The 25981-nt window shown below is 43.5% G+C and overlaps 1 protein-coding gene across 1 annotated transcript; it reads right to left on the bottom strand.

Annotated features, from left to right (window-relative positions):
- On the bottom strand, positions 1-24914 carry CISD2 (CDGSH iron sulfur domain 2). The gene is made up of 3 exons (XM_075350178.1): positions 24722-24914; positions 13859-14073; positions 1-2045 (listed from the first exon to the last, which is right to left on the bottom strand). Exons 1-3 carry the CDS (start codon positions 24822-24824, stop codon positions 1956-1958), a joined length of 408 nt encoding a protein of 135 aa, XP_075206293.1. The 5' UTR covers positions 24825-24914; the 3' UTR covers positions 1-1955.
- Between the last annotated feature and the right edge of the window lie 1067 nt (positions 24915-25981).

Genomic DNA, 25981 nt, shown 5'->3' with positions numbered 1-25981 from the left:
TCAGTTTTGGTGCTTGCTTTATTTTAACCTCTTCGGTCTAGAATATAAAAAAGATGACAATTCTATTTACATAATAGAAACAGCAAATTCCTACATATTAATCCATCATTATAGAACACATTTAGAAAAATGTAACCCCACTTATTGATGCGGCACTTTGACAACAGCCGGCGGTTGAATAAACCACGTAGTGCTGACTTCAGGAACAATGCAGCTAGTCTACTAAACTCCTAGAAAAATAGGTTAAACAAAAGGCAGTATCCATTGCACGACTGGTAATTGATACCCTCTGTAGATCACAACAAGGAAAGCTTTTTTTTTTTTTTTTCACTGCACACACAAATGCAATATAGGAATTTGTATGCCATTTCGTGAAGTTCTGACCACAAGTAGCCATGGCGCGCATTGTATACGTCCTACTTACTTGCCTGAATGGTTTGGCTTTGATCACTGTACCACTACTTATTGCTGTAAAACTATAATTACCTAAAGCCTCTGTTTTGAGTTATCCCCAGGAAAAAAACAAATGTGTCATCAGTAAATTATTAAATCATATTTTTGTGTTAATATTTCTTTAATTATGTATTTTTGTCCATACCACAATCTTATGAAAAATAAGAATTAGGCTGCTTTCACACACCCGTTTTTTGCTGAGCGGCACAATACGGCGCTTTACAGAAAAAACGCAACCGTTTTGGTTTTTTTACCGCCGGTGGCGTTTTTTCTGCATAGACTTGCATTAGCACCGTATTGTGCCGCATGGCCTTGCGTTGCGTCCGTTTTTTGCCGGATGTGGCATATTTATCCCATGCGGCGGCCGGATGGAACGTTGCCTGGAACGCTTTTTGTATGGATCCGGCGCGATTTACAAAGCAAGCCTATGGACGCCGGATGCGTTTTTTTTGCACTGTGCATGCTCAGTATCAAGCCGCATCCGTCAAAAAACGGACGGGCCGCATGGAAAAACTTATGCAACGGATCAGTTTTTTTCGCCACATCCGTTGCATAGGTTTTTGAGCCGTATTGAGGCGCACTACAAAAACCGGATGTGTGAAAGCAGCCTTAGACTGCAATTTTCTCTCCAACTTCCTGTAATATTTGTTTTTAAGCATCTAATAATCTTCTATAAAAAATAAGTCATTGGAAAGGAGGATGAGCAGGGTCAGCTATGCTGGTTGGTGGATCCAATGTTATCAGCTGTGTATAGAGGTGTTACCTGTCAGCGAGATCCTGGCTCTAAGGATAGGCAGACTGCTGTAAACTCTTACTGAAAAGAAAAAAAAAAAAAAAAAAAACAGGAAGCCACAGTCTAAAAAAATCTCTACTGGCCATGGTGGAAGTTGCAAGATTACTATTTTTTTTTTTTTCATGTCACATTCTTTAAAAAAAAAAAAAAAATAAAAAAAAAAATAGTATATGTAGCACAAAAACCTGATTTTTAAACAATGTGATTTTCTAATGATACACTCCTTTAAAAGCATAAAGTGTTGCACACTTACAAAAGACAAGGGAGAGCAGCGGGCACCAGGACCTGTGTGCTCTCAGATACCATCTATTCCTCAGTTTTCACTTACATTAGTGCTTAATATTATCACTTGAAATCAGCCTCATTGTAATGCAAAGTTGTTCACTGCTTGAAATAATAATAGACGTAAGTAAAGAAAAAAATCTGGCCTCTGATTCATTTTGAAATTGTAAGAATTTTACAAGTGCAAGCGATAGGACAGAGTTTTCCAGTAATTGGGGTTCATGGCTTTTAGGCTAGGCACGGTGTATCAGGTTTTATAAGGCAGAGAGTTTTCCAGGTACAGTCCATCATTAATGTGCTAGGGATCCAAGCCAGGGTGGACAGAAACAACTCACACTCTTGAAATTATTTAAAAAAAAAAAAAAAAAAAATTCGATTTATACAGGACCAGGTCACTAATTCCTAAATGATGGCACGCTGACATTAATTATACTTCTTTCTTTTTGAGAATAAGTGGACCAATGTTGTCTCCAGTTAACTCATTGTGCTTGTTATGGGAGCCATCACAGACTGGGAACTGTGGATGAAAAAAGAGAAAACACATTTTCAGAAACAGTGCATAACTGAAGCAGGTCACCAATCAAAATACAACGTACTGTGGGGAAAAGAAGTATTTGATATACTGATGATTTTGTAACTTTTCCCACCTACAAGAAAAATGGAGAGGTATTTTTTATCATATGTACACTTCAACTGTGACAGACAGAATAATAAAAAAAAAAAACCCAGAAAAAAAAAAAAAAAAAAATCACATGATGCTTTTTACATAATTAATTAGCATTTTTATTTGCATGTAGTATATGATCACCTACCAACCAGGAAGAATTCTAGTGCTCACAGACCTGTTATTTTTTCTTTAAGAAGCCCTTCTACCCTGCACTCATTACCTGTATTAATTGCACCTGTGTGAACCTATTAAGCTGTATAAAAGACAAGCTGTCCACACACTCAATCACACTCTAACGTCTTCACCATGGCCAAGACCAAAGACCTGTCTAAGGGCTCATGCGCACGTACCTGCTGATTATTCTGCAGTGATTTGACAGCACATGTGCGCTTCTAATCGCTGCAGAAACACTGCATAATGGATGCAGTATTTTTGTTAAAAAAAAAAAAAATCCGATTTCATGTGCTCGGGATGCTGCCCCCACCATAGACAGAGTGGGAGCTGCATCCAGAATGCAGAAATAATTGACATGCTGCTTTTATGTACGCACGGATTTGGGTCAAAATTTTAGCACCCAAATCGCTGCGTTCATAAAAGCAACGTGCGCACGTCTCAAGCACAATCTACATAGATTGTGCAGGGGACGCAGGATGCATGAATTTACACTGCAGTGCAATACGCAGCGTAAATACATGTAAGTACGCAACGTGCACACGAGCCCTATGGCCGGTTTCAGACGTCCATGTTTCAGGTACGTGTCACATCCGTTTTTAACACGGTCGTGTTTTCACGTGACCACTCGTGGTCCCGCACATACACACGGAGACATGTCAGTTTATTCTCAGACAGCACGAGTGTCACACGGATCGCACACTGATGTGATCTGTGTGACATCAGTGTGACAGGTACCGGAGAAAACACGGATCTCTGAAATAAAAAGATATTCTATATTTACCAGTATCCAGCGCAGTTTTCTTCGGCTCTGCTGCATCCCACTTCTGATCCCCGCTCATTATTCACTGCAATGAGGAGCAACACGGGGACTTCAGTGCCAGGGACCGCATCGCCGGGGACAGGTGAGTATCCAGGTGCGTGATTGGTGTATCCATGTGTGCCTGTCTGGGGTCTGTGTGTGTGTGTGTGTGTGTGTATAATATTATAAATTATTATATATATATATATATTATATATATATATATATATATATATATATATATATATATATATACATATATATATACACACACACACACACACACCTGGGAGCCAGAGCATGGCGACAGCATCGAGGACTCAGAGTTCCCAATGTCACACTGCTTTGTGAATACTCACCTGTCCCCGTAATGCTGTCCTCGTCGGTGCTGTACCCAGCGCTGTCCCCTCAATGCTCCGGTTTCCAGCTCCTCACTGCGGTGAATATTTTATGAGACTAATGAGTGGCGGTCAGGAGCGGGAGACAGCAGATCTACTGTACAGAAAGCAGCGCTGGATACAGGTGAATATAGAAAATCTATTTAAAAAGACCCGTGTTTCTCTGGTACATGTGACATGTATGCAAACACAGATGTCACACGTGTGACATATGCGTGACACACGCATGACCATAATCATGTGTGCGCCTTGTACCCGATTAAACACAGACGTCTGAAGCCGGCCCAAGAACACCAGGGACAAAATTGTAGACCTGCACAAGCTGGGATGGGCTATAGTACAATAGACAAGCAACTTGGTGAGAAGGCAACAACTGTTTAACAATTATTAGAAATTGGAAGAAACAAGATGACTGTCAATCTTACTCAGTCTGAGGGTCCATGCAAAATCTCACCTCGTGGGGTAATGATGATTCTGAGAAAAGTCAGGAATCAGCACAGAACTACACTTGAGGACCTGCTCAATAACCTGAATATAGTCTGGACCACAGTCTCAAAGATTACAGTTAGTAACACACTATGCCATCATGGATTAAAATCCTGCAGGGCATGAAAGGTCCCCCTGCTCACTCTGGCACATGTCCAGGCCCTTTTAATGTTCGCCAATGACCATCTGGATGATCCAGAGGAGGCATATGGTCAGATGAGACCAAAATAGAACTTTTTAGTATCAACTCCACTAGCCGTGTTTGGAGGAAGAAGGATGAGTACAATCCCAAGTACACTGTCCCAACGGTGAAGCAAAAAGGTGGAAACATACTTTGGGGGGTGCATTTCTACAAAGGGGACAACAGGACGACTACACCATATTGAAAGGAAGATGCATGGGGTCATGTATTGCAAGATTTTGACCATGATTTTTAAAATATACATCGATATAGCATTGCTGTGTATCGCTCAAGTGATCAGATAATCAACAGTTATAGTCATCTTAGGCAGAGGCGTATCTAGGGGGGGCTGGCGGGGCCATCTGCCCTGGGCGCAACTGTCAGGGGGACGCTGTCAGGCTGCCTGATGCAGCGCTCTGAGAGTCTCCCTGGCAGCTGCGTTTGCCGCCCTCCCTGGTGGGAGACTGCTATTCTTTGGAGAGGCAGATTGGCCTGGGAGACAGAAAGATAAATACGCCCGTGCTGGTCCCCTAGCAGCAGTTTCAGGCTGCCCGACTGTCTGCTGCAGGCCTGCCTAGTGCCTCAGACAGAGCCATACTTAGTGCTGTGTGGGCGTCTGCTGACCTGACGTCCCCAGCGCACCGGCCATGCTGCTTCCTCATCAGAGAACAGAAGAGAAAAGGTCGCATGGTCAGTGCAGGAGGTCAGGGCCGGCTCCTGTGTGTCTGTGGAGGCGCTGAGATGTGGAGAACCTTCTACGCCATCAGAAGACAACTGTACCACCTCAAACCACCTGTGAGAGTCTGGCTCAAGATATTTGACAGCGTCATCACCCCTATACTGCTACATGGCAGCAAGGTATGCGGCCCAGTGACCTACCCAGACCACACAAAGTGGGATTCCAGCCCAACTGAAGTCTTCCACATGGAGTTCTGTAAATATCTCCTCCAAGTCCATCGCAGCACCTCAAACATAGCCTGTCGGGCAGAGCTGGGCCGATACCCCTTATGGTTCAGTATACAAAAGAGGGCGCTATCACACCAGGCGCACATACAAAACAGCAACCCCAGCTCCTACCATCATTAAGCCCTGCTGAGCCAGAGCAAGCCAGGAACCCCGGCAGCCAGTACAGCCAAAGTCAGCAACACACCCTGACAAAAGCCCAAATAAAAGATCTCAGACAGCTGCAAGACGCAATACATAGAGGACTGGAAGAGTGAATTAGAGAACTCCCAGAAACTCACCATCTACCGGTCACTGCGGAGGGACTACACTCTGGCCCCATATCTGGAAAGGTTACGCCACCCCAAAGACAGGTAGACACTGAGCCTGTACAGACTGAGTGCCCACAGCCTACAGGTGGAAACAGGGCGGCCCCGACAGACATACAAGCCGCGAGAGAACAGACTGTGCCAGCACTGCCAGCAGGGGGCTCTGGAGGACGAGGTGCACTTCCTGCTGCACTGTGACAAATACTCAGCAGTGAGGGCCTCCCACTTCCAGAAATTTACCACCCATACCCCGGACTTTCCATCCATGGACGAAGACATGAAACTCCGCTTCCTACTGGGGGAAGAGGAATCAATAGTGGAGATCGCCGCCCAATATGTCACCACATGTCATAAGCTGAGGGGAACATAAGGCCCCTAAATGGACTTTCAGAGCCCAAATTGTGCCCCCAACTCCCCATAACCCTGATCCCCTCCCACCACACTTACTGTATTTCTCTTGCTTTGGCAACACTAATTGTATTTTGGTCCTGCCAACAAAGCATATTTGAATTTGGTGAGTTATGGCTCCAGCCTCTGCACAGATCAGGTCGCATGGCCAGCCAGCTCAATAACTCAGTGAGGGACAGCAGACACCAGCATACAGCATCTAACTCCTGTGCCCGGCTCCAGGACATTATACATCATACACAGTGCCTTACATTATATCTGTGACGTCCTGCAACCAGGGCCAGGTGTGATCAGTAAATAAAAAAAAAATAAATTATATTTAATATATATATATATATATATATATATATATATATATATATATATATATATATATATATATATATATATATATATATATATATATATATATATATATATATATATATATATATATATATATATACACACTCACACACGCAGATTAGTGTATGACTGGTATATGACATACTGTGATTCAGACATCACATATTGGTATTACATCGCATGACTGATCTATCTCTGAAGGAGAATGTGGTATCCAGGGATTTCAAGTTATATACAGGATATGTGACTGTTACATATTATACTGAGTACAGAATATCAGATATTACCAGTGCATATTATCCTGTACATACCATTTGATGTCTGTGCACATAAGGTAGTATATTACATCCAGTACAGGAGAATAGATGACTGGTATATGATCTGCTGTGACTACAGACATCCGGTGTTATATGCACAAGATGACCTCTTACTGTCTGTGATCATAGCATAGTATATTCCTCCCGCCCCCTTATATCCTGTGTAAATGTTAGTGTACTGCAGTGTCAGTGCGTTAATATATTCCCCTAGTGCCTACTCCGGTGTCCAGCACCGCTGCACTGCTCTGAGTCACATGACGTTAGTTCAGACTCTGTGGATCACTTTGCTTGTGTGTGAGTGACGTCTCTCAGTGTAATGCGGGCATCACACGAGACGATCTATTGTGCGATAGGTCGTTGGGGGTCTCGGTTTTCGTGACTCATATCCGGCTTCGTTGGCGATGTCGTCCCGTGTGACACCTACGAGCGATCGCAAATCTGTGACAAATCGTGTATTCGTCGTTTATTTTAAAAAAAAAAAAAATTTATTTTACTTTGCGCCGGTTGTTCATCGTACCCGGGGTAGCACACACTGCTCCGTTTGACACCCCGGGAACGATGAACAGATCTTACCTGCGTCCCGCGGCTCCCGCCGGCTATGCGGAAGGAAGGAGGTGGGCGGGATGTTTACGTCCCGCTCATCATCGCCCCTCCGCTTCTATTGGCCGGCCGCTGTGTGACGTTGCTGTAACGCAGAACGTCCCTCCCCCTTCAGGAAGAGGATGTTCGCCGCCCATAACGACGTCGCTCAGCACGTAAGTACGTGTGACGGGGGTTAAATGACTTTTTGCGACACAGGCAGCGATTTGCCCGTGACGCACAAACGATGGGGGCGGGTATGATCGCACATGCGATCACACGATAGATCGCATGGTGTGACGCCCGCATAAGTCTAAGAAGCCTTGATCTCTCTCAGTGTAAGTCTATGAAGCCTTGTTCTCTCTGTGTAAAGGCCGCTTTACACTCAGCGACATCGCTAAAGCGATGTCGTTGGGGTCACGGAATTCGTGACGCACATCCGGCCTCTTTAGCGATGTCGTTGCGTGTGAAACCTATGAGCGATTGAAAAAGGTTGCAAAATCATTAATCGTTGACATGCTCCCCTATTCCCAATTATCATTGCTGCTGCAGCACACATCGCTATGTGTGACACCACAGGAACGAGGAACCTCTCCTTACCTGCGTCCACCGGCAATGAGGAAGTAAGGACGTGGGTGGGATGTTACGGCTGCTCATCTCCTCCCCTCCGCTTCTATTGGGCGCCCGCTTAGTGACGTCGCTGTGACGCCGAACGAACCGCCCCCTTAGAAAGGAGGCAGATTGCCGGTCACAGCGACGTCGATAGGCAGGTAAGTAGTGTGACGGGTCCGAGCGATGTTGTGCGGCTGTGCGCCACGGGCAGCGATTTGCCCGTGACGCACAACCGATGGGGGCGGGTACGCACGCTAGCGAGATCACAGCGTGTAAAGCGGCCTTAAGTCTATGAAGCCTTGTTCTCTCTCAGTGTAAGTCAATGGAGCCTTGTTCTAGGCCTCATTCTGACACTACATAGACTTACGTTGTAAAAACCTCTTCTGTGTTGTGTAGAGTGGAGTGTGACCCGGAGAGCCTCTAGAGTAGAGGTGGGCAATTAATTTTCCCATGGGGCCGCATGAGAAATTGGGATGGTTTTAGAGGGCCGGACTAATATAATTAACTCAGTTTTACCCAATACTGTATATAGCATATATACTATCCCTTCATATACAAACAGTAAGTTACGGACTGTGTGACCCCTCGTGGCCCTGCACGTACACATGTCCTTTTTGTCTCTGGCAGCACGGGTGTCACACGGATCGCACACTGATGTGATCTGTGTGACATCAGTGTGACAAATACCAGAGAAAACACGGGTCTTTTTAATAAAAAGATTTTCTATATTTACCTCTCTCCAGCACTGCTGTCTCTGGCTCTGCTGCCTCCCGCTCCTTATCGCTGGTAATTATACTCACTAAATAATCACTGCAGTGAGCAGCTGAAAGCAGGGACAGCGCTGAGGACCGCATCGCTGGGTGAGTATACAGGTGTGTGTGTGTGTGTATGTTGAGAACCTGGAAGCCGGAGCATCTCGGGGACTCGTCACAGTTCCCAATGAACTCTGATGAACCCATGAAGCTGTAGCGTGGGTGTCGCAGGATGGTCATCAAAGTTCATTGGAAACTCTGATGACCTCCTGGAGGTCACTGTGCTTGCAGAATACTCACCTGTCCCTGCGGTGATGTCCTCAACGGTGCTGTGCCCGGTGCTGTCATCGCGATGCTCCGGCTTCCAGGTCCTGAGTGCGGTGAATAATCAATGAATGAGCAGTGGTCAGGAGCGGGAGGCAGCAGAGCTGAAGAAAGCAGGTAAATATGGAAAATCTTTTTATTTCACAGACTCGTGTTTTCTCCGGTACCTGTCACATGTATGCAAACAGGTACCGGAGAAACGCAATCAGGCCCTGTAATGGCGGTATGGCGCTGCAGGGGGCGGGGAGAGAGCACGTGGTACCCGATGTAACTCCAGTACCACTCGCAGTTACGGGCTTTTCTCTCTGCACGCACGCACACATACATACACACACGCTATATACATATATACACAAACAATCCCCATATACTACATCACTACACCCCCATATACACCTGTAATATACATCACTGCACCCCCATATACACCTGTAATATACATCACTACACCCCTATATACACCTGTAATATACATCACTGCACCCCCATATACAACCTGTAATATACATCACTGCACCCCCATATACACCTGTAATATACATCACTGCACCCCCATATACACCTGTAATATACATCACTACACCCCCATATACACCTGTAATATACATCACTACACCCCTATATACACTTGTAATATACATCACTACATCCACATATACATCACTAGACCCCTATATACTAGACCTGTAAAACTACATTGCCATATACTACATCACTACACCCAAATATTACTCACCAGTTACCCCCCCCCCTCCCTCTAAAAGTCCCTCTACCTCTAAAAGTGTGCAGAGCATGTGTTGAGAGAATTCAGAAGTCTGCAGTTACCTAGCGTGACTACAGACTTTCATCATACACCTGGACAACCCCTTTAATTATAATATTGAGCTCTGTAGCCCAATCCTAACAGCATGTAATATACTCCCATCAGGATTCAGCTCTGCATTCTGGTTCCAGCAGTCATCACATGGCCTCTCCTTTCATGTGTGATTTTCATATTTAGTCATGTGACAATTCGCTTCTCTTTCTACTTCTCTGATTTTCATTGAATATTGAGAGGGTTAGTAAGAGCAGCTCATCCACATGTGACAGTGTGCAAATCATACAGAATGAGCGGTCACATGACAACTACCGAAACTGTGTGGGGGGCGCCAAACTGAATTCTTGCCCTGGGTGCCAGAAAGCCTTGATACACCTCTGTCTTAGGGGCCTTGAAAAATACAGAGACAAAAGATTAAAAAAAATAAAGTTCAAATGATTCCCCTTCTGCCCCCATTAAATATATTTTAAAAAAAAATACAGATCTAATATCGCCGAGTTCACAAAATTTAGATCTATTAAGATATAAAAATAATTTTAAATCGTGAACGGAAAAAATTCAAGAATGGTAAAATTACGTTTTTTTACTGATCGCTGCAATACTGCAAAAAAAAAAAAAAAAAAAAAGAAGATGTAACAAGGAGTTAAAATGCAACATCAAAAAACTGTATCAAAAACAGTCTCACCCAACAAAAAAAAAAAAAAAAATAAGCCATAACAGTTACTTCGACCAAAAAAACTGAAGAGTTATGGGTCTTGGAAAATGGCAGCCATCTAATGTCTATGGCCAGCTTAAAGGGAATCTGTCAACAGGTTTTTGTTACATAGTCGGAGAGCAGAATGATGTGGGGCAGACACCCGCTTTCAGTGATGTGTCACTTGACAGTCTGCAATGTATTACTTTGATACAATCACTGTATTCTCTGCTGCATTACAAGCAGTGCTCAAAATGCTGAGCCCTGTATGACCCTACCGACATCACTGTGGGTGCGTGGCTACTTTCTAGAAGCACTGTAGTAATAAGTGGTGGGAGTGGGGTTACACAGAGCAGGAGGACTACATGGCATGAGACAACTAGTCCTGTGCTGATAACACAATGATTTTATTTAAACAGCAACAAAGCTTAGTAAAGGACACATCACTGTAATCAGGGACTCAGACCCTACATCATGCTGCTCTCACATTGCATAGTAAAAATCTGTTGACAGATTACCTTAAGGTTTAAACAGTTAAACACAAAGGTCTACAGGGCTATTCTGAGTTTGGGACTATTTCACACTGTTAATCCAGCTTGCTGAGGGTGTGAACTTCCAGAGCGGGAGTTTTTCCTCAATCATGAGAGTTGTGTAGAAGTGGGGCTGAGTAATACAGCGGGATCGAAAACAGTGATGAACCATGCAGAACCATGATGAAAATGTATACTGCGGTGTGCAATATGACAGCTACTTTAAGTACATTTTCATCATGGGTCATTAAGTGGTTAAACAGCAGTGTGGTTATGACAATGCAATATTGTGCTGGCATGTTAGTAGCTGCTGCTCTTTCAGGAAGTCTCAAAATAGAAATGTTGGTCCAATTCACCATTAGTCCTGAAACAAAGACACATCAAATAAATTAAAAAAAAACAAACCTGAACTTTGGGCACGGAATAGTGCATTTTCTCTGTGAATCTAACATCTCCCAAGACAATGGGAGAAATTTAAGAACTAAAAAGGAAAATGTCTGTGGTCTATAGCAACCCATGAAAAACACAAAATACAGTTAGGTCCAGAAATATTTGGACAGTGGTTGACTCTTCATGATTTGGCTCTGCATGACGCTATTTTTTTTTTTTATTTAAAATTAAACACCTGAGATGTAATTGAAGTGGAGACTTTTAGGTTTAATTAAAGGGGTTGAACCTAAATATTCCGTAAAAATTAGGATTTGCAACCATTCTTTCATTTCATGTCAGGGGTCAAGAGAAATTGGACAAATTTACCATAAATAAAATGTTCATTTTTAATACTTTCTAGAGAATCCTTTGCAGGCAATGGATTCCTTTCTGAAGTATGGAAGCCATGGACGTCACCAAACGCTGGGTTTCCTCCTTTGCGATGCTTTGCCGTCCTCTGTCGTCTTCAGTTGTTACTTGTTTGTGTGTCTTTCTGCCTTAACCCCTTCATGACCAATGATGTACCTGTACGTCCTTGGCCGTGTCTGTTCTCTTAATGCAGGCTCGCATTATTCCCCACACATGCCTGCGAATCTGATTTGTAGACATGTGCAGCTAATAGGTGCAGGTGGATCGGAGATCCATCCTTGTCGGTTAATCCCTTAGATCGCGCTGTCAAACTTTGACAGCACAATCTAATACACTCAGGCGGGGATCGTGCAGTTTCCCACCAGCATCGGCGGCCCCGTGTCGCGATACCGGGACCCAAAGGGTCTCCATGACCGTGCCGGGGTCAGACGATGACCCCTGTCACTGCCATGACGTGTTTCCTGTGAGCTCCAGCACTCACAACAGCATTTCTCCTGATTAGAGCGAGCTGAAGCATTACTCTGATCAGCAGAAGCGATCAAAGTGTGTAGCCATAAAATCTCCTAGAGGGAACAGTAAAATCAATTAAAAAATAAAACATAATATGGAAAAGAAACAAAAACATAAAAACCTAAAAAGTTAAAGTCACCCCCCTTTTGACCCATTGAAAATAAAATAAAAAACACATATTTGGCATTACCGCGTTCAGAAATGCCCGATCAAACTATAAAATCAATTTGATTGGTACACTGCGTAGCGAGAAGAAATTAATCAAAACACACCAGAATAACGTTTCTGTGGTTGCCTCAACATTGCCTTATAGGGAACCTGTCAGGAAACTTCGAGCAGTTCTGGGTTATTTCTAATCCCTGCATCTAGTAGATCCTATATGATATGCTAATGAGGCCAGGGACTAGTAGCAAGGGCATTAGTTCCTGCACTAATTCCGCCCTGAGGGCAGACCAAAGTGCGCCTGCTAAGGACCTCATTGTCGGCTAGTGTAGATGTCGTAGAACGCGCCATCCACACTAGCTTCAGAAGGAGGATAAAGATGGCCGAAACAGGAGGCACGGCACCCGAAGAACGGAGATGCCCATCTGACCAGTCTGCTCTGCACCGACCGTTAGGTAAGTATAATAAACATCCAGTGACAGGTTCCCTTTAAAGGGAACCTGTCAGGTGCAATATGCAACCAGAACCACGAGCAGATCTGGGTGCATATTGCTATTCCCTGCCTAACTGTCCCTGTATACACTAGCATAGATAAAGAGATCTTTAGAAAACCTATTTCTAAAGATCTTTTATTTTATGCTAATGAGCGCGGGGACTAATCACAAGGGTGTTATATCCCCCAACTAGTCCACCCTCTTAGCATGTTAGTACACTCACAGGGGCGTAAAATGCTTGTCAATTCAGCATCACCAGCGGTGATGCACGTACCCGTGTTTGCTGTAACCGCGCTTCTAAATGGAGGGCACTTCCGGTCATGCGCAGTATGAAGCCGAGTGTACGCGTCCCAGCTTCAAAGAGGTATAGTGCGCATGACTGGAAGTGCCGCTGCATTCAGAAGAGCGGTCACAGCGAGCGCTGGTGATGCTGAATTGAATTGAATAGCATGTTAGTACACCCCTGTGGGTGTACTAACATGCTAAGAGGGTGGACTAGTCGAGGGATATAACGCCCTTGGGACTAGTCCCCACGCTCATTAGCATAAGATAAAAGATCTTTAGAAATACTTTTTCAAAAGATCCCTTTATCTATGCTAGTGTATACAGGGACGTTTAGGCAGGGAATAGCAATATGCACCCAGAACTGCTCATGGTTCTGACAGGTTTCCATTAAGTTCACTTTATCTGAAAATGTACTGTACATTACTGTTATTTAATTTACATTGTCATTTTTGGTAACAGGCAAAAATAAAAATGTACATTAGCAATCTTAAGTGTGCACATTTTTTTTAAAGGTTGTAGGATGTTACAAAATTGATTTAAAGTTTGGTTTAAAAAAAAAAAAAAAAAACCATAAAACTCATTGCAATTTTCTTATACTTTTTTTTTTTTTTTTTTTTAGATCCCAATTGTTTTTTTACTATAACATAGTAGCCTATATCTATATGCTAGTACATTATCTTGACACTTGGCGTTACCCCGGCAGCTGATGGGAATAATTAGAGCTTACCGTTTTAGAACGCCAGCATCGACAGTAGGCAGCTTTGGCAATATGCAGGTCCTCAATATTAATTTCATTCACCACTTTTGGGTTCTCCTTTTGGATTTTGAGATTAATCAAACTATCCTTCTGTTGCTTTTTCTTTGGCAGGAATGGTCGAATTGCCAGGTAGCCTAGCAGAGCGAGGACACCCAGGAAAGGCAGTAACCGCAGCCATTCAGAAACTGAAGAAGAAAAGACAGAACATAAGCACAATGGTAAACTGGAAGATGATTATTCACAGTCATTCTGAATCAAATTTCACAAAACCCTAAAAATAATTAAAAAAAAAAAAAATTAAAAAATTGCACTAGACAGCATCAATATTCACAATTCCAAACCAAGAAAAATCTATACACAATGTAATAATTGCGTATTTCCTTGTGAGAGTTGTAACTTTTGTATTCTTCTATCGACATAGCCTTGACAGCTTATTTTTGGAGGGACGAGTTATACTTCTGCATGAAACCATATTACAATGCATTGTACTGGGAAAACGGGAAACGTTAAGTGAGGTGAAATTGCAGAAAAAAAAATAATGTATTTCCTTTTTACAAATTTCAGAGATGTATACATATACACACAGATCATATTCTGAGTCTCATTTTTATTAGCAGTTATGAGGACCTGGTTTTAGCATAGCAGCTGATGTTTTTATTGATACCATTTTTTAGTACAAAAAACTTCTGATTTTTTTTAAGGGAGGTAGAGATTGAAAAAAATGCAATTCTGTTGTCTTGATTTTTTTTCTCCTCATGTCATTCACATTATATTTTCAAAAAATGGCGATACCAAATATGCTTCTTTTTAAAAAAATGTCTAACTAAAAAAAAAATGTTTAAAGTAAAAAAAAAAAAAAAAACTACAACTTTTTTTTTTTTTACCTTTTTTCATTCCTGTTTGCAGACAGGGCTGTGGAGTCGGAGCTCATTTTGGCGAAGTCGGAGTCTGTATAAAATGCACCGACTCCTAAAATATATAATAAATTGGGGACAGTAGTGCAATGCAGAATGTGCTGAATGTTTTTTTTCATAGGAATTTGGGAAAGTTATAAAATGTCCTATAAATGGCTGTTCTATTCCTGATCCAAGGCTACATTCACAGACAGCGTTTTCGCTGCGTTTTTTGAGGATACGTTTGTCAGCTGCAAATGCAGATCAGCTTTTTAAAAAACCGCATCACATAAATAATGCTTTCAATAGCACAAGCAGATTAGAAAAATGCCACGCAAACTGAGATGCTCATTCTTTGTGAGGATCCTCACAAAACGCTGTGTCTGAATGTCCTATCTTTTCACCCATTGCCTTTGTTGGGATGCCAGAGTCACTGCATTTCACTGAATTATTTTGACATCAATGTTCGATATGTTTGTAACAAGAAAGAAATTGTTAGTAAGACACTGGCAATAAAAGATAGTAAAGCTCATCACACCAGCCAGTTTCTTCAGGCCTTAGTGGAAAAAGTTCTGCAAGATTACGAACTCAAAAAAGAACAGGTTCTTGCCATTGTAACGAACAATGCTTCAAACATGATAAGTACAATTACACTAATGAATGAGAGTAATGAACAACAGCTAAAAGAAAATTTAGGATTTAGTATGTTAGGGATGGAAGGCCACAGTGCTGTTCATGTAACTGAGGAACAAACAGATATTACAACAGAAGAACAGCAAAATGATACTTTAGGATTAGATGATCTTGTTGAAGCTGCTTCAAAACACTTTCATATTCATCACATGCGCTGTGTTGTGCACACGCTGCAGCTGGCAATAAGAGATATAGTCTGCAAGAGGGACCCTGGTTTCACACATCCGGCTTTTCGCCGGTTTGGCGGATGCGGCGCACTCCAGTACAATGTATACAGTACAGTGGCAGTGTGACAAACGCCGCTCACATGCTTTCATGTGACCCGGAAGTTGTGGCGCTGCCACTGTACTGTATTGGCGTGCGCCACATCCGTCAAACCGGCAAAAAGCCGGATGTGTGAAACTGGGCGGACATGCTTGAAATCTAATTGGAAAAGTGAGGAAATTGGTTATTGCCCCCAGAACCCCTAAAATTGATTCCATCTTGAAGAAACGTGCTGGGAAAAGGGCAATTGTTGATCAAGCCACTCTGTGAGGCAGCACTTATTTAATGACTGAGCGATTGCTTGAACTAAAATCGTTTCTTATAGATATGGTGAACCCTCAAGTAACATTAATTGAAGGTCAATGGACACAGGTGGCTGAATCGAAAGAATTGCTTAATCACCCATTTACCGTGACTAAAAAATTACAAGCTGAGGATTTAACTCCTGGCATTTTCATAAGGGAGTGGAAGAACTTGCTATTTTGCCTGTCCCAAAGAGGAGGTTTAATCGCAGATGGCATTTCTGCTTCAACGAAACGGAGAGAGACACAGCTATTGGAAAATCAAATTCTTCTGGCAGCTGTTTGTGGACCCAAGTCATCGTATACTGCTTGATGATCAACAGCTTACTAAAGGAAAAGAAGCTTTGAGTGAGGTAGCAGTTAGGACGAGTGGCTACAGGACTGCCAGGCGCAAGAGGACAGTGCTACTGCTGCCATATCTTCATCCTCATCAGATGAGGAGTTTAACTTTGACAAGTATTTGGATGACATGGAGCAGGCAAAGCATTGCCGCAAGGAAAAAGATTTTACTCGGTCTCCTATAGCAAGCAGATTGACCAGATTTCAGTAAAATTTTTCACTTGCTGTCAAAGAAATAGAAAAATTCAACCGTTCATCAAAACTGACTGCGCATGAGGCAATTCCTTTATACCTGGAAATTGTTAGAGATGTTGCCCATGTGGTTACGGCTTTGCCTCAAATCCAAGTTAATGTAGAGAGGTTCTTCTCTAGCCTTAAAATTATTAGGTCAGATTTGAGGTCATCTGCGAAAGAGGATCTGATGGAGGCAATTCTATGTCTTACAACAAATTCATAGAGTGCACAAATGTTATTTACTATATTTTTGTTGAAAACTATTTTCTGTCACTTATAGTTTATTATATAGTGTTATGTAATACATAGTGTATTACATAGTGTAAGTGGCAAAAAACAGTTTTCAACAAAAACATACTAAATAATAACATTTGGTATAATGCTTATATTTAAGTGAAAAATTTATTGTAGTGCAATGTGAACATCAGACATTTCATAATTTTTTATGATACAATAATCAAGATATTTAGATAGAACATAAAATATATTTTATTGGAATACAACTTTAGAACACAAAAACTAATTGTAAATATGTAATGTAATTTTTATATATATATATATATATATATATATATATATATATATATATATATATATATATATATATATATATATTACCATATTTACAATTTATTACAATTTTTTGTGTTCTAAAGTTGTAAAAGGTTCCAATAAATATATTTTATGTTCTATCCAAATATCTTGATTATTGTATCATAAAAATTATTAAAATGTCTGATGTTCACATACACATGTTCATGTACTACAATACATTTTTCACTTAACTATAAGCAATATATGTGGGAGTCGGAGTCGTGGAGTTGGAGTCGGTGCAAGGAAAATTGAGGAGTCGGAGTCGAAGGTTTGGCTTACCGAGTCCACAGCCCTGTTTGCAGACTTACACCATTTCAACTTTTGATGCAAGTTTAACACACACGCTTGGGAAGGGGGTTCCCACAAAATAAAGTAAATTCACATCATGGCGATCATGCGGGCACAGGGGCATAACTTGTAGCCACGCTTCGGCTATCACACTCAGGGACAACCCACTCCTGGCTGTTTAACCCCCTTAGGCTGGGGCCACACGGGGATTACTGTGATCCCCTCACATGACACTCGGCTCACGCTGGCAGTACAGCAGAGCCGAGTGTCATGCGAGTGTCCCTGCGAATGAGGTCCGACAGTGCGAACGGACCTCAGCTGCGGGGGGCGGGTACCGCGAGTGCAGTGCGTTTTTCTCTCGGCCCATACACTTGAATGGGTGCGAGAGAAAGAGTCTCGCATTACACCCGCAGCATGCTGCGATTGTTTTCTCGGTCCGATTAGGGCTGAGAAAATCGCTCATGTGCGCTGACACACAGGCTAGAATTGGTCTGTGTGGAATGCGATTTTTTCTCGCACTCCACTCGCACCAATTTTCATGCTGTGTGGCTTAGGCCTAAATGCCACAATCAACAGCGATTTCAGCATATAGGGGACTGGAAGAGAGAGCGCACTCCCTCTCTGACCCAATCGGGTCCCCCACGACATGATTACAGGGACCCAATAGTAGCCATGGCAAACCAGGGCTGTGGAGTCGATAAACCAAACCTTCGACTCCGACTCCTCAATATCTCTTGCTCCGACTCCGACATATATTGCTTATAGTTAGGTGAAAAATTTATTTTAATACATGAACATGTGTATGTGAACATCAGACATTTAATAATTTTTATGATACAATAATCAAGATATTTGGATAGAACATAAAATATATTTATTGGAATACAACTTTAGAACAAACTGTAATAAATTGTAAATATGTAATACACTATGTAATATACAGTAGATTACATATATATCTTGTGTGTGTAAGTATAATATATATTACATAGTGTATTACATATTTACAATTTATTAGTTTGTGTTCTAAAGTTGTATTCCAATAAATATATTTTATGCTGTCTAAATATCTTGATTATTAAATCATAAAAAAAAATAAATGTCTACTGTTCACATTGTACTACAATACATTTTTCACTTAAATATAAGCATTATACTAAATGTTATTTAGTAAAATATTCAGCACATTCTGCATTGCACTACTGTCCCCAATTTATTATATATTTTAGGAGTTGGAGTCGGTGCATTTTATACCAACTCCACCCAAATGAGCTCCGACTCTGACTCCACGACTCAGACTCCACAGCCCTGTGGCAAACCGAGGTCGTCATGATGACCTCAGATAGCCAGCTACAGCATGCCCATTGGACAATGCCAGGAGCATGGTCTAAGAGGCTTGTGTCAGTGCAGCACTGACAGGTATAATGTTTTACACTGCTGGTGTATTGCAATACATTACACCAGTGATCACACTAAGAAAAGTCAATGTTTGATATAGGGACTAAAGTGAAAAGAAAAAAAAAAGTGAAAAAAAATATAAGTATTAAAATAAAAAAAGTAAAATGAAAAAACATGCCAATAAATATGTATATTTATGTAAAAAAAAATACAACACGTACATATTTGGTATAGCTGCATCAGGAAAAACCCGATCTATAAAACGATCACTAGTAAATCCCTTCAGTGAAAAAAAAAAAAAAAATTGCAAAGATATCTGTTCTTCATAGGGCAGAAAAAAAAAACGTAGAATAAAATGCGATCAAAAAGCCATTTGGAAATAAAAATGGTGCTGCTGAAAATGTCATCTTGTCCCGCAAAAAAAATAAGCCGCCATACAGCTCCAGTTCCCAAAAAAAATGCTATAGCATAACTACACGTAGCCGCTGGTTTTATTTCAAATATCAATAGTACACATGAAAATAAGCACCTTTGTAATATATCTTAGAGAAATCTGCGTCTTTCTCTACCAGGATTGATCAGTCATTATCAAAATTCTCAATTCTGAGGTAAAATCTGTATTCAGTGTAGACTTTCCCATTACTAAAATACTAGATTCTATGTAGATAAAAGAGGGAGGAGGGGGCGGAGCTCTGCCTCTAACTCCTCCCTCATTCATAGAATCTCATCAGTAAGGCTACGTTCACACATCAGTTTTTTCCATCAGGCACAATCCGGAAAAAAAAACCGGATAAAACGGATCCGGCAACGGATCCGTTTTATCCCCATTGATTTGTATTAGCGCCAGATTGTGCCTGATGGCCTTGCGTTGCATCCGGCTTTTGGCGGATCCAGCATAATTACTCAATGCGGCGGCCGGATGGAACGTTTCATTGAACTTTTTTTGTCTCTGGAAAAAAAACGTGATTTACTATGGACGCCAGATCCGGCAAAAACCGGATGTGGCCGCTGGATCCGTTTTTTTTTTAAACTGAGCATGTTCCAATTTATTGAAAAAAATGGATCCAGCAAAAAAATGGACTTTTGACGGATCAGGTATACCGGATCCATAAAAAAAAAAAAAAAAAAAGGATCAGGCACATCCGTTTTTGCATATTCTGCGCCGGATCCGTTGCATCAGGCACATGCCGGATTGTGCCTGAAGCCAAAAAACTGATGTGTGAACGTAGCCTAACAACTGTCATCTATCTCAGTAATGGGACAGTCTTCACTGAAGGCATCCTTCACACCTCTGTGTCTCCAGTACATGCGGTGTCAGTTTTCACACACATATTAAAGTCAATGGAGATCCTCACACCTCAGTGCTTTCACCCGGGCCGCGTCCATGTGAAACAGCTGTGTGTGACGCATTCTGGAATAAAATGGCTATTACTGTATTAAATGGTTTTATGTGTGTAAAAGATGTGTAAAGCTAGAAAAATGATAGATGGAACAGGTAAAGAATGATATAGAGAGATAGCTTGTCTATTTAGCAGAATTAATTAATAATTTTTGAACAAAAAAAACAAAAAACGATGTGGGGTCTCCCCCCAATGTTCATAACCAGCACAAGTACAGCTGTCCCCTGGCTGGGTTTGAAAAATTGAGGGGATCCCACGCTGATTTTTTAAATTTTTTTTTTTTTTAATTATCTGTGCGAGAACTACTGCAGTGAGCTGAAATCCCCTCATGAGGTCAGCTCCGGTCTCTGCAGCGGGTCACACAGTAGATTGTGAGCCGCAGCAGGCAGTGACAGCATGTGTTCACCCCAGGTCAGCGCCCATGCTTGTTCACACACAAAGTACCACGAGAGCCCTGTCGCAATACTTGGTGTGAGAACTGCGAGCAGTTAACTGAGTTGAACTCATGAGTTTGCCAAAGTTCATTGCCGCGGGCTCTCACCATACTTGGCGCGAGAACCGTGGGCACTCATAGAGCCCATGCGCACGTAACTGCTGAATATTCTGCAGCGATTTGACACGTGTGCTTCAAATTGCTGCAGAAAGACTGCATAATGGATGCAGTTTTTTTTGTAGAAAAATGACGATTTCATGCGCTCTGGCTGCTGCCCCCACCATAGACAGAGTGGGATCTGCATCCATAGCGCACGGAATAATTGACATGCTCATTTTATGAACGCACGGATTTGGGTCAAACTTTTAGCACCCAAAACGCTTTGTTCATAATAGCATTGTGTGCACGTCTCATGCACAATCTACATAGATTGTACTAGGGACGCAGGACGCATGCAATTACGCAACGTGCGCACAAGCCCATATGTGGTTCACTCATGTTGTCACAGCTCGTCAATGCCGGCTGCGGATTATACACTACTGTGTGACCCGCTGCAGTGACTTGGGCTGACTTAATGAGGTCATCTCAGCTCATTGTAGTAGTTCGCACAAAAGTGTGTGAGCCTACAGTGACTGCTCTCCCTGCCAATGATGAACGATCTGTTCTTCATTATCTGGGACAGCGACTCTTGGAAAGTTGTGGGACCCCCTTTTGGATTACACTTGACCTTGGATTAGGGTTTATGCAGGGAAATAAATTGGTGAAGAAGGGTGTCTAGTCTATATTTCTTTACTCATTTTCTCATTTTATGTCTTTCAAATTCGATTTTGGGGGAACGTCGTGGAACATCGCTATGGATTACGGCGGACTTTTTCTTTTAAATACATTTTAAATATATTAGTGAATGGGGGCTGTAGTCGGAGGGTGTATGTTCAGATTTTTTTTTTTAATATTTCCACTGGATTAGTGGTGTCTGATAAACGCCCATGCATTAAAAATTGCAGGGCTTGATGCCATCTGGCAATTAATAGCTGGCATCAACCCCATATATCACCCAGTTTGCCACCACACCTGGGCAACGGGAAGAGCCAAGTACAGCGTCAGGCTTGGCGCATCTAATAAATGCGCCACCTCTGGGGCAACTGCAGGCTACTATTTTTAGGCTAGGAAGGGCCAAAAACCATGGCCATTCCCACCCTAAAAATATCAGGCCCCAGTTGTCTGCTGTCCCTTGGCTGGTTTTGAAGAAATGAGGGCGACCCAACACCGTTTTTTTTATTATTTGTTCAAATAATTAAAAAAAAAAAAAAACAGTGTGGGATCCCCTCTATTTTTCAAAAGCAGCCAAGGTACAGCTGAGGGTTGCAGCCCGCAGCTGCTGCTGCTGTATCTGTGCTGGTTAGGAAAATTAGGGGGAACCCCAATTTTTTTCCCCGTAAATTATTTATTGACTCTACTAAATAGCTGTACAAGCTATCTACTCTCGCATTTATCTATCATTTTTTTGCCTTTGAACATCTTTAACACAAACAAAACATTAATTTCAGTACCATGCGTTTTTTCTGCTCCTATTTACACGGACATGTCACACGAATGGCCATATGGATGTTCAAAACGGACTGTGCAACACGTACTTTTTATAAACAGATGTGTGAAGGAGGCCGAAGACAGATTTTACCTCAGAATTGAGATTTGGCGTTTTCACACTTGTTTCTCCCAGCTCTGCTGAAATGGGTAGAGCTTGGGCAGAATAGGGGGTACAGCAGAGTGTGACTCCACAGCTCCTCTAATTCATGATGAGCTGGAGCGCTACATAAACCAGAAATCTCCCTCCAGTGCCCGTATGGAGTAAGATTTCAGGATCGTGCAGAACCCAAAGCACCTGACTCCACCATGCCACCTCATCAATTTCAGCAAGAAAAGTTAATGGCTTTGATAAATCAAATCCGATGACTTTTCTTGTTATTTGAAAGACTAGCTACTATCAGGAGCATGGCTCTTTATTTATGGAGGATAATTCACTGACTCATTGTGATCCAAATACATATGTCAAAAAAAGGTGATTTTGCCAAAGGAGGAAGTTTAAGGCGTTCATATTGTGGTTGAAACGTACAATCCGTGCATATGCTGGAAAAGCTCAGATGCCTAAGGCTGCATTTTTCTAAGTTCACACTTCTGTTTTGCATCAGTCACAATCAGTTGTGTGACTGATGCAACAGATGCAATGCAGATAGTGGCACAACTGATGTGACTGATGCTGAAAAAAAAATATCCATTTTTTTTTTTTACTGTTTTACCGGCGACTGGCTATTGTGAACGATCAGCTGATCGTTCACCACCGCCGGCCGATCATCAGCTGATCGTTCACCACCGCCGGCCGATCATCAGCTGATCGTTCACCACCGCCGGCCGATCATCAGCTGATCGTTCACCACCGCCGGCCGATCATCAGCTGATCGTTCACCACCGCCAGCCGATCATCAGCTGATCGTTCACCACCGCCAGCCGATCATCAGCTGATCGTTCACCACCGCCAGCCGATCATCAGCTGATCGTTCACCACCGCCAGCCGATCATCAGCTGATCGTTCACAACCGCTGGCCGGTCAGCTGATCATTCCGGCTGCTGGAAATGGAACTGAATTTACAGTCGATCATGGTGTTTTTTTTTTTACTGTGTGCATGCTCACAGTAAAAAACCCCTGATCTGCCGCACACAAAAAACGTTACATTCAGCGTTGCTCCCGCCTGCCGGTCAATCGGTAAACGACTGATCGTCACGCGGCAGATGCAACGCAGGGCCATCAGTCACAATCCGTCACTAATAGAAGTCTATGGGAAAAATGGATTCCTGCTAAGAATTTTGCAGGATACCGTAATTCCTCAAGGCGACGGATTGTGACTGATGCAAAACAACAGAAGTGTGAACTTACCCTTACGCAGCCAGAAGAGGGGCTGTCTGGCCTCAGTTGGGTGACTATGCATTATACTGGGAAAGTCTGGTGACCGGGTCCCTCTAAGGAGGATCTCTCCTGTCTCAGACACACAGCTGTAGACTATAGCCCTGATTCACCATCACAATGTCGGCAGCATTCTGGAATATATTGCTTGGAAAAGTTGCAGCATTTTTACCTGTTCAGAAATTTTCAAGCTAGATTCTGCCAGCTCCACAAAATGAGGGAAGCGTAACACCTCGGCTTGTCTAATCATGACAGGCTGCAGCGTTACTTATACCAGATATCTTACTCCAGTCAGGGTCTGGAATGACAATTCTGCCGTGGTGCACACCACTTTTCCAATTCGTTAACACGTGTGCGCTGCTTATTGAATCAGGAGCATCTTACAAAATAAAAAAAAGAAAAAAACAAAAAAAAACAAAGCACAACATGGTGGAAAAACAGCTACCAAAACAGTCAAGAGTTTTCCCATTCATTCCTATGTGCAAACGACTGTTCACACGTTCAGGCTTCAGGTTTTCAGACATGAAGAAGCTGACCAGGGGTCTCCGGCTCTGTGCACTGGGAAGGCGAAGGACGCACTGAGGCGTCTATTTGGGAGTATTGTCAGCGTTATTTATTAAATAAAAAAAACATACCCTACCCATATTGTTAATGGCTCTAAGTAAAAGACGTCCCAAAACTGCTTAAGAAAAACACAAAAGTGCTGGGGAAACGAGATAAAGGCTCCTGAGGTTACAAAACTCCAGAGAAAAGATGATGCTTTTACATGTATAGATATGGGACAGTCCAGAGGTGTCAGAGACCTGAGAAGAAAGCTCCGAGCAAGTTCAGCTCATTCTAGAGAATGAACTGAGGCACAGAGCCTGTTATCCCTCAGGGACGCTGCCACAATGCGGACACCAGACAAGCCGGCTCCTCCACTCACCAGAGATAACCCAGCAGCAGAACGAGGAGCGCAGCGGAGGCCCAGGAGTAACACCGGGCACAGGAGGAGCATTACCGCTCACACAGGAGCGCACGGCCGCCGCCATATTACCTGTCAGCCTGATGAAGCCGGCGAGGCTGTCCGGGACCGGCAGCTTCTTTAGATAGGCGGGCAGCTGCACCTTAATGACCCGGGCTAAGACCTCTAGCACCATGGCGGCAGCACACAGGCCTCTCCCTGGCAGCAGAGCCGCAGTACTCCTCCGTCACAGCGCCCCCTGGTGGCTCAGCGCCGTACTCCTCTTCCTCCTTCACAGCGCCCCCTGGTGGCTCAGCGCCGTGCTGCTCTTCCTCCGTCACAGCGCCCCCTGGTGGCTCAGCGTCGTGCTGCTCTTCCTCCGTCACAGCGCCCCCTGGTGGCTCAGCGCCGTACTCCTCCTCCTTCACAGCGCCCCCTGGCGGCTCAGCGCCGTACTCCTCTTCCTCCTCACAGCACCCCCTGGTGGCTCAGCGCAGCGCTCCTCTTCCTCCGTCACAGCACCCCCTGGTGGCTCAGCGCAGCGCTCCTCTTCCTCCGTCACAGCACCCCCTGGTGGCTCAGCGTCGTACTCCTCTTCCTCCGTCACAGCACCCCCTGGTGGCTCAGCGCAGCGCTCCTCTTCCTCCGTCACAGCACCCCCTGGTGGCTCAGCGTCGTACTCCTCTTCCTCCGTCACAGCACCCCCTGGTGGCTCAGCGCAGCGCTCCTCTTCCTCCGTCACAGCACCCCCTGGTGGCTCAGCGTCGTACTCCTCTTCCTCCGTCACAGCACCCCCTGGTGGCCCTGCGCCTGCTGAGACGACTGATCCATAGGAAATCCTGCTACTGAGGCCATGTGCACATATTGAGTATTTGGTGAGTTTTTACCTCAGTATTTGTAGCCAAAACTAGGAGTGGGACAATCAGAAGAAAAGTATAAGGCTAGGTTCACATTTCCGTTGATTTGTATCAGTCACATGCGTCGCTTGACGCATGTGACTGATGCGCTGTACAACGCTGTACAACGGATGAAAAAGAACAGAATTCTTTGTCGGATTCCGTTGTGTGTGGGGGCGGAGTTCGGGGGGGGAGCCGAGCGGGGCCGTGGCACTGAGGACGTCAGTGCCGCAGGGACTCCAGGACAGGTGAGTGTGTGTATACACATGCTGAATGCGGGAGGGGGCGGAGCCGAGCGGGGGGCGGGGCCAGGCGCTGAGGATGTACATGCTGAATGCGGGAGGGGGCGGAGCCGAGCGGAAGGCGGGGCCAGGCGCTGAGGATGTCAGTGGCAGTGCTGCGGTCTGCATGGCTGGGGACAGGTGAGTGTATGTGTGAGTGAGTGAGTGTGTGTGTG

The sequence above is a fragment of the Anomaloglossus baeobatrachus genome, chromosome 1 (assembly GCF_048569485.1).
Source record: "Anomaloglossus baeobatrachus isolate aAnoBae1 chromosome 1, aAnoBae1.hap1, whole genome shotgun sequence".
Taxonomy (NCBI): domain Eukaryota; kingdom Metazoa; phylum Chordata; class Amphibia; order Anura; family Aromobatidae; genus Anomaloglossus; species Anomaloglossus baeobatrachus.
This window is presented reverse-complemented; position numbering and strand designations above follow the sequence as displayed.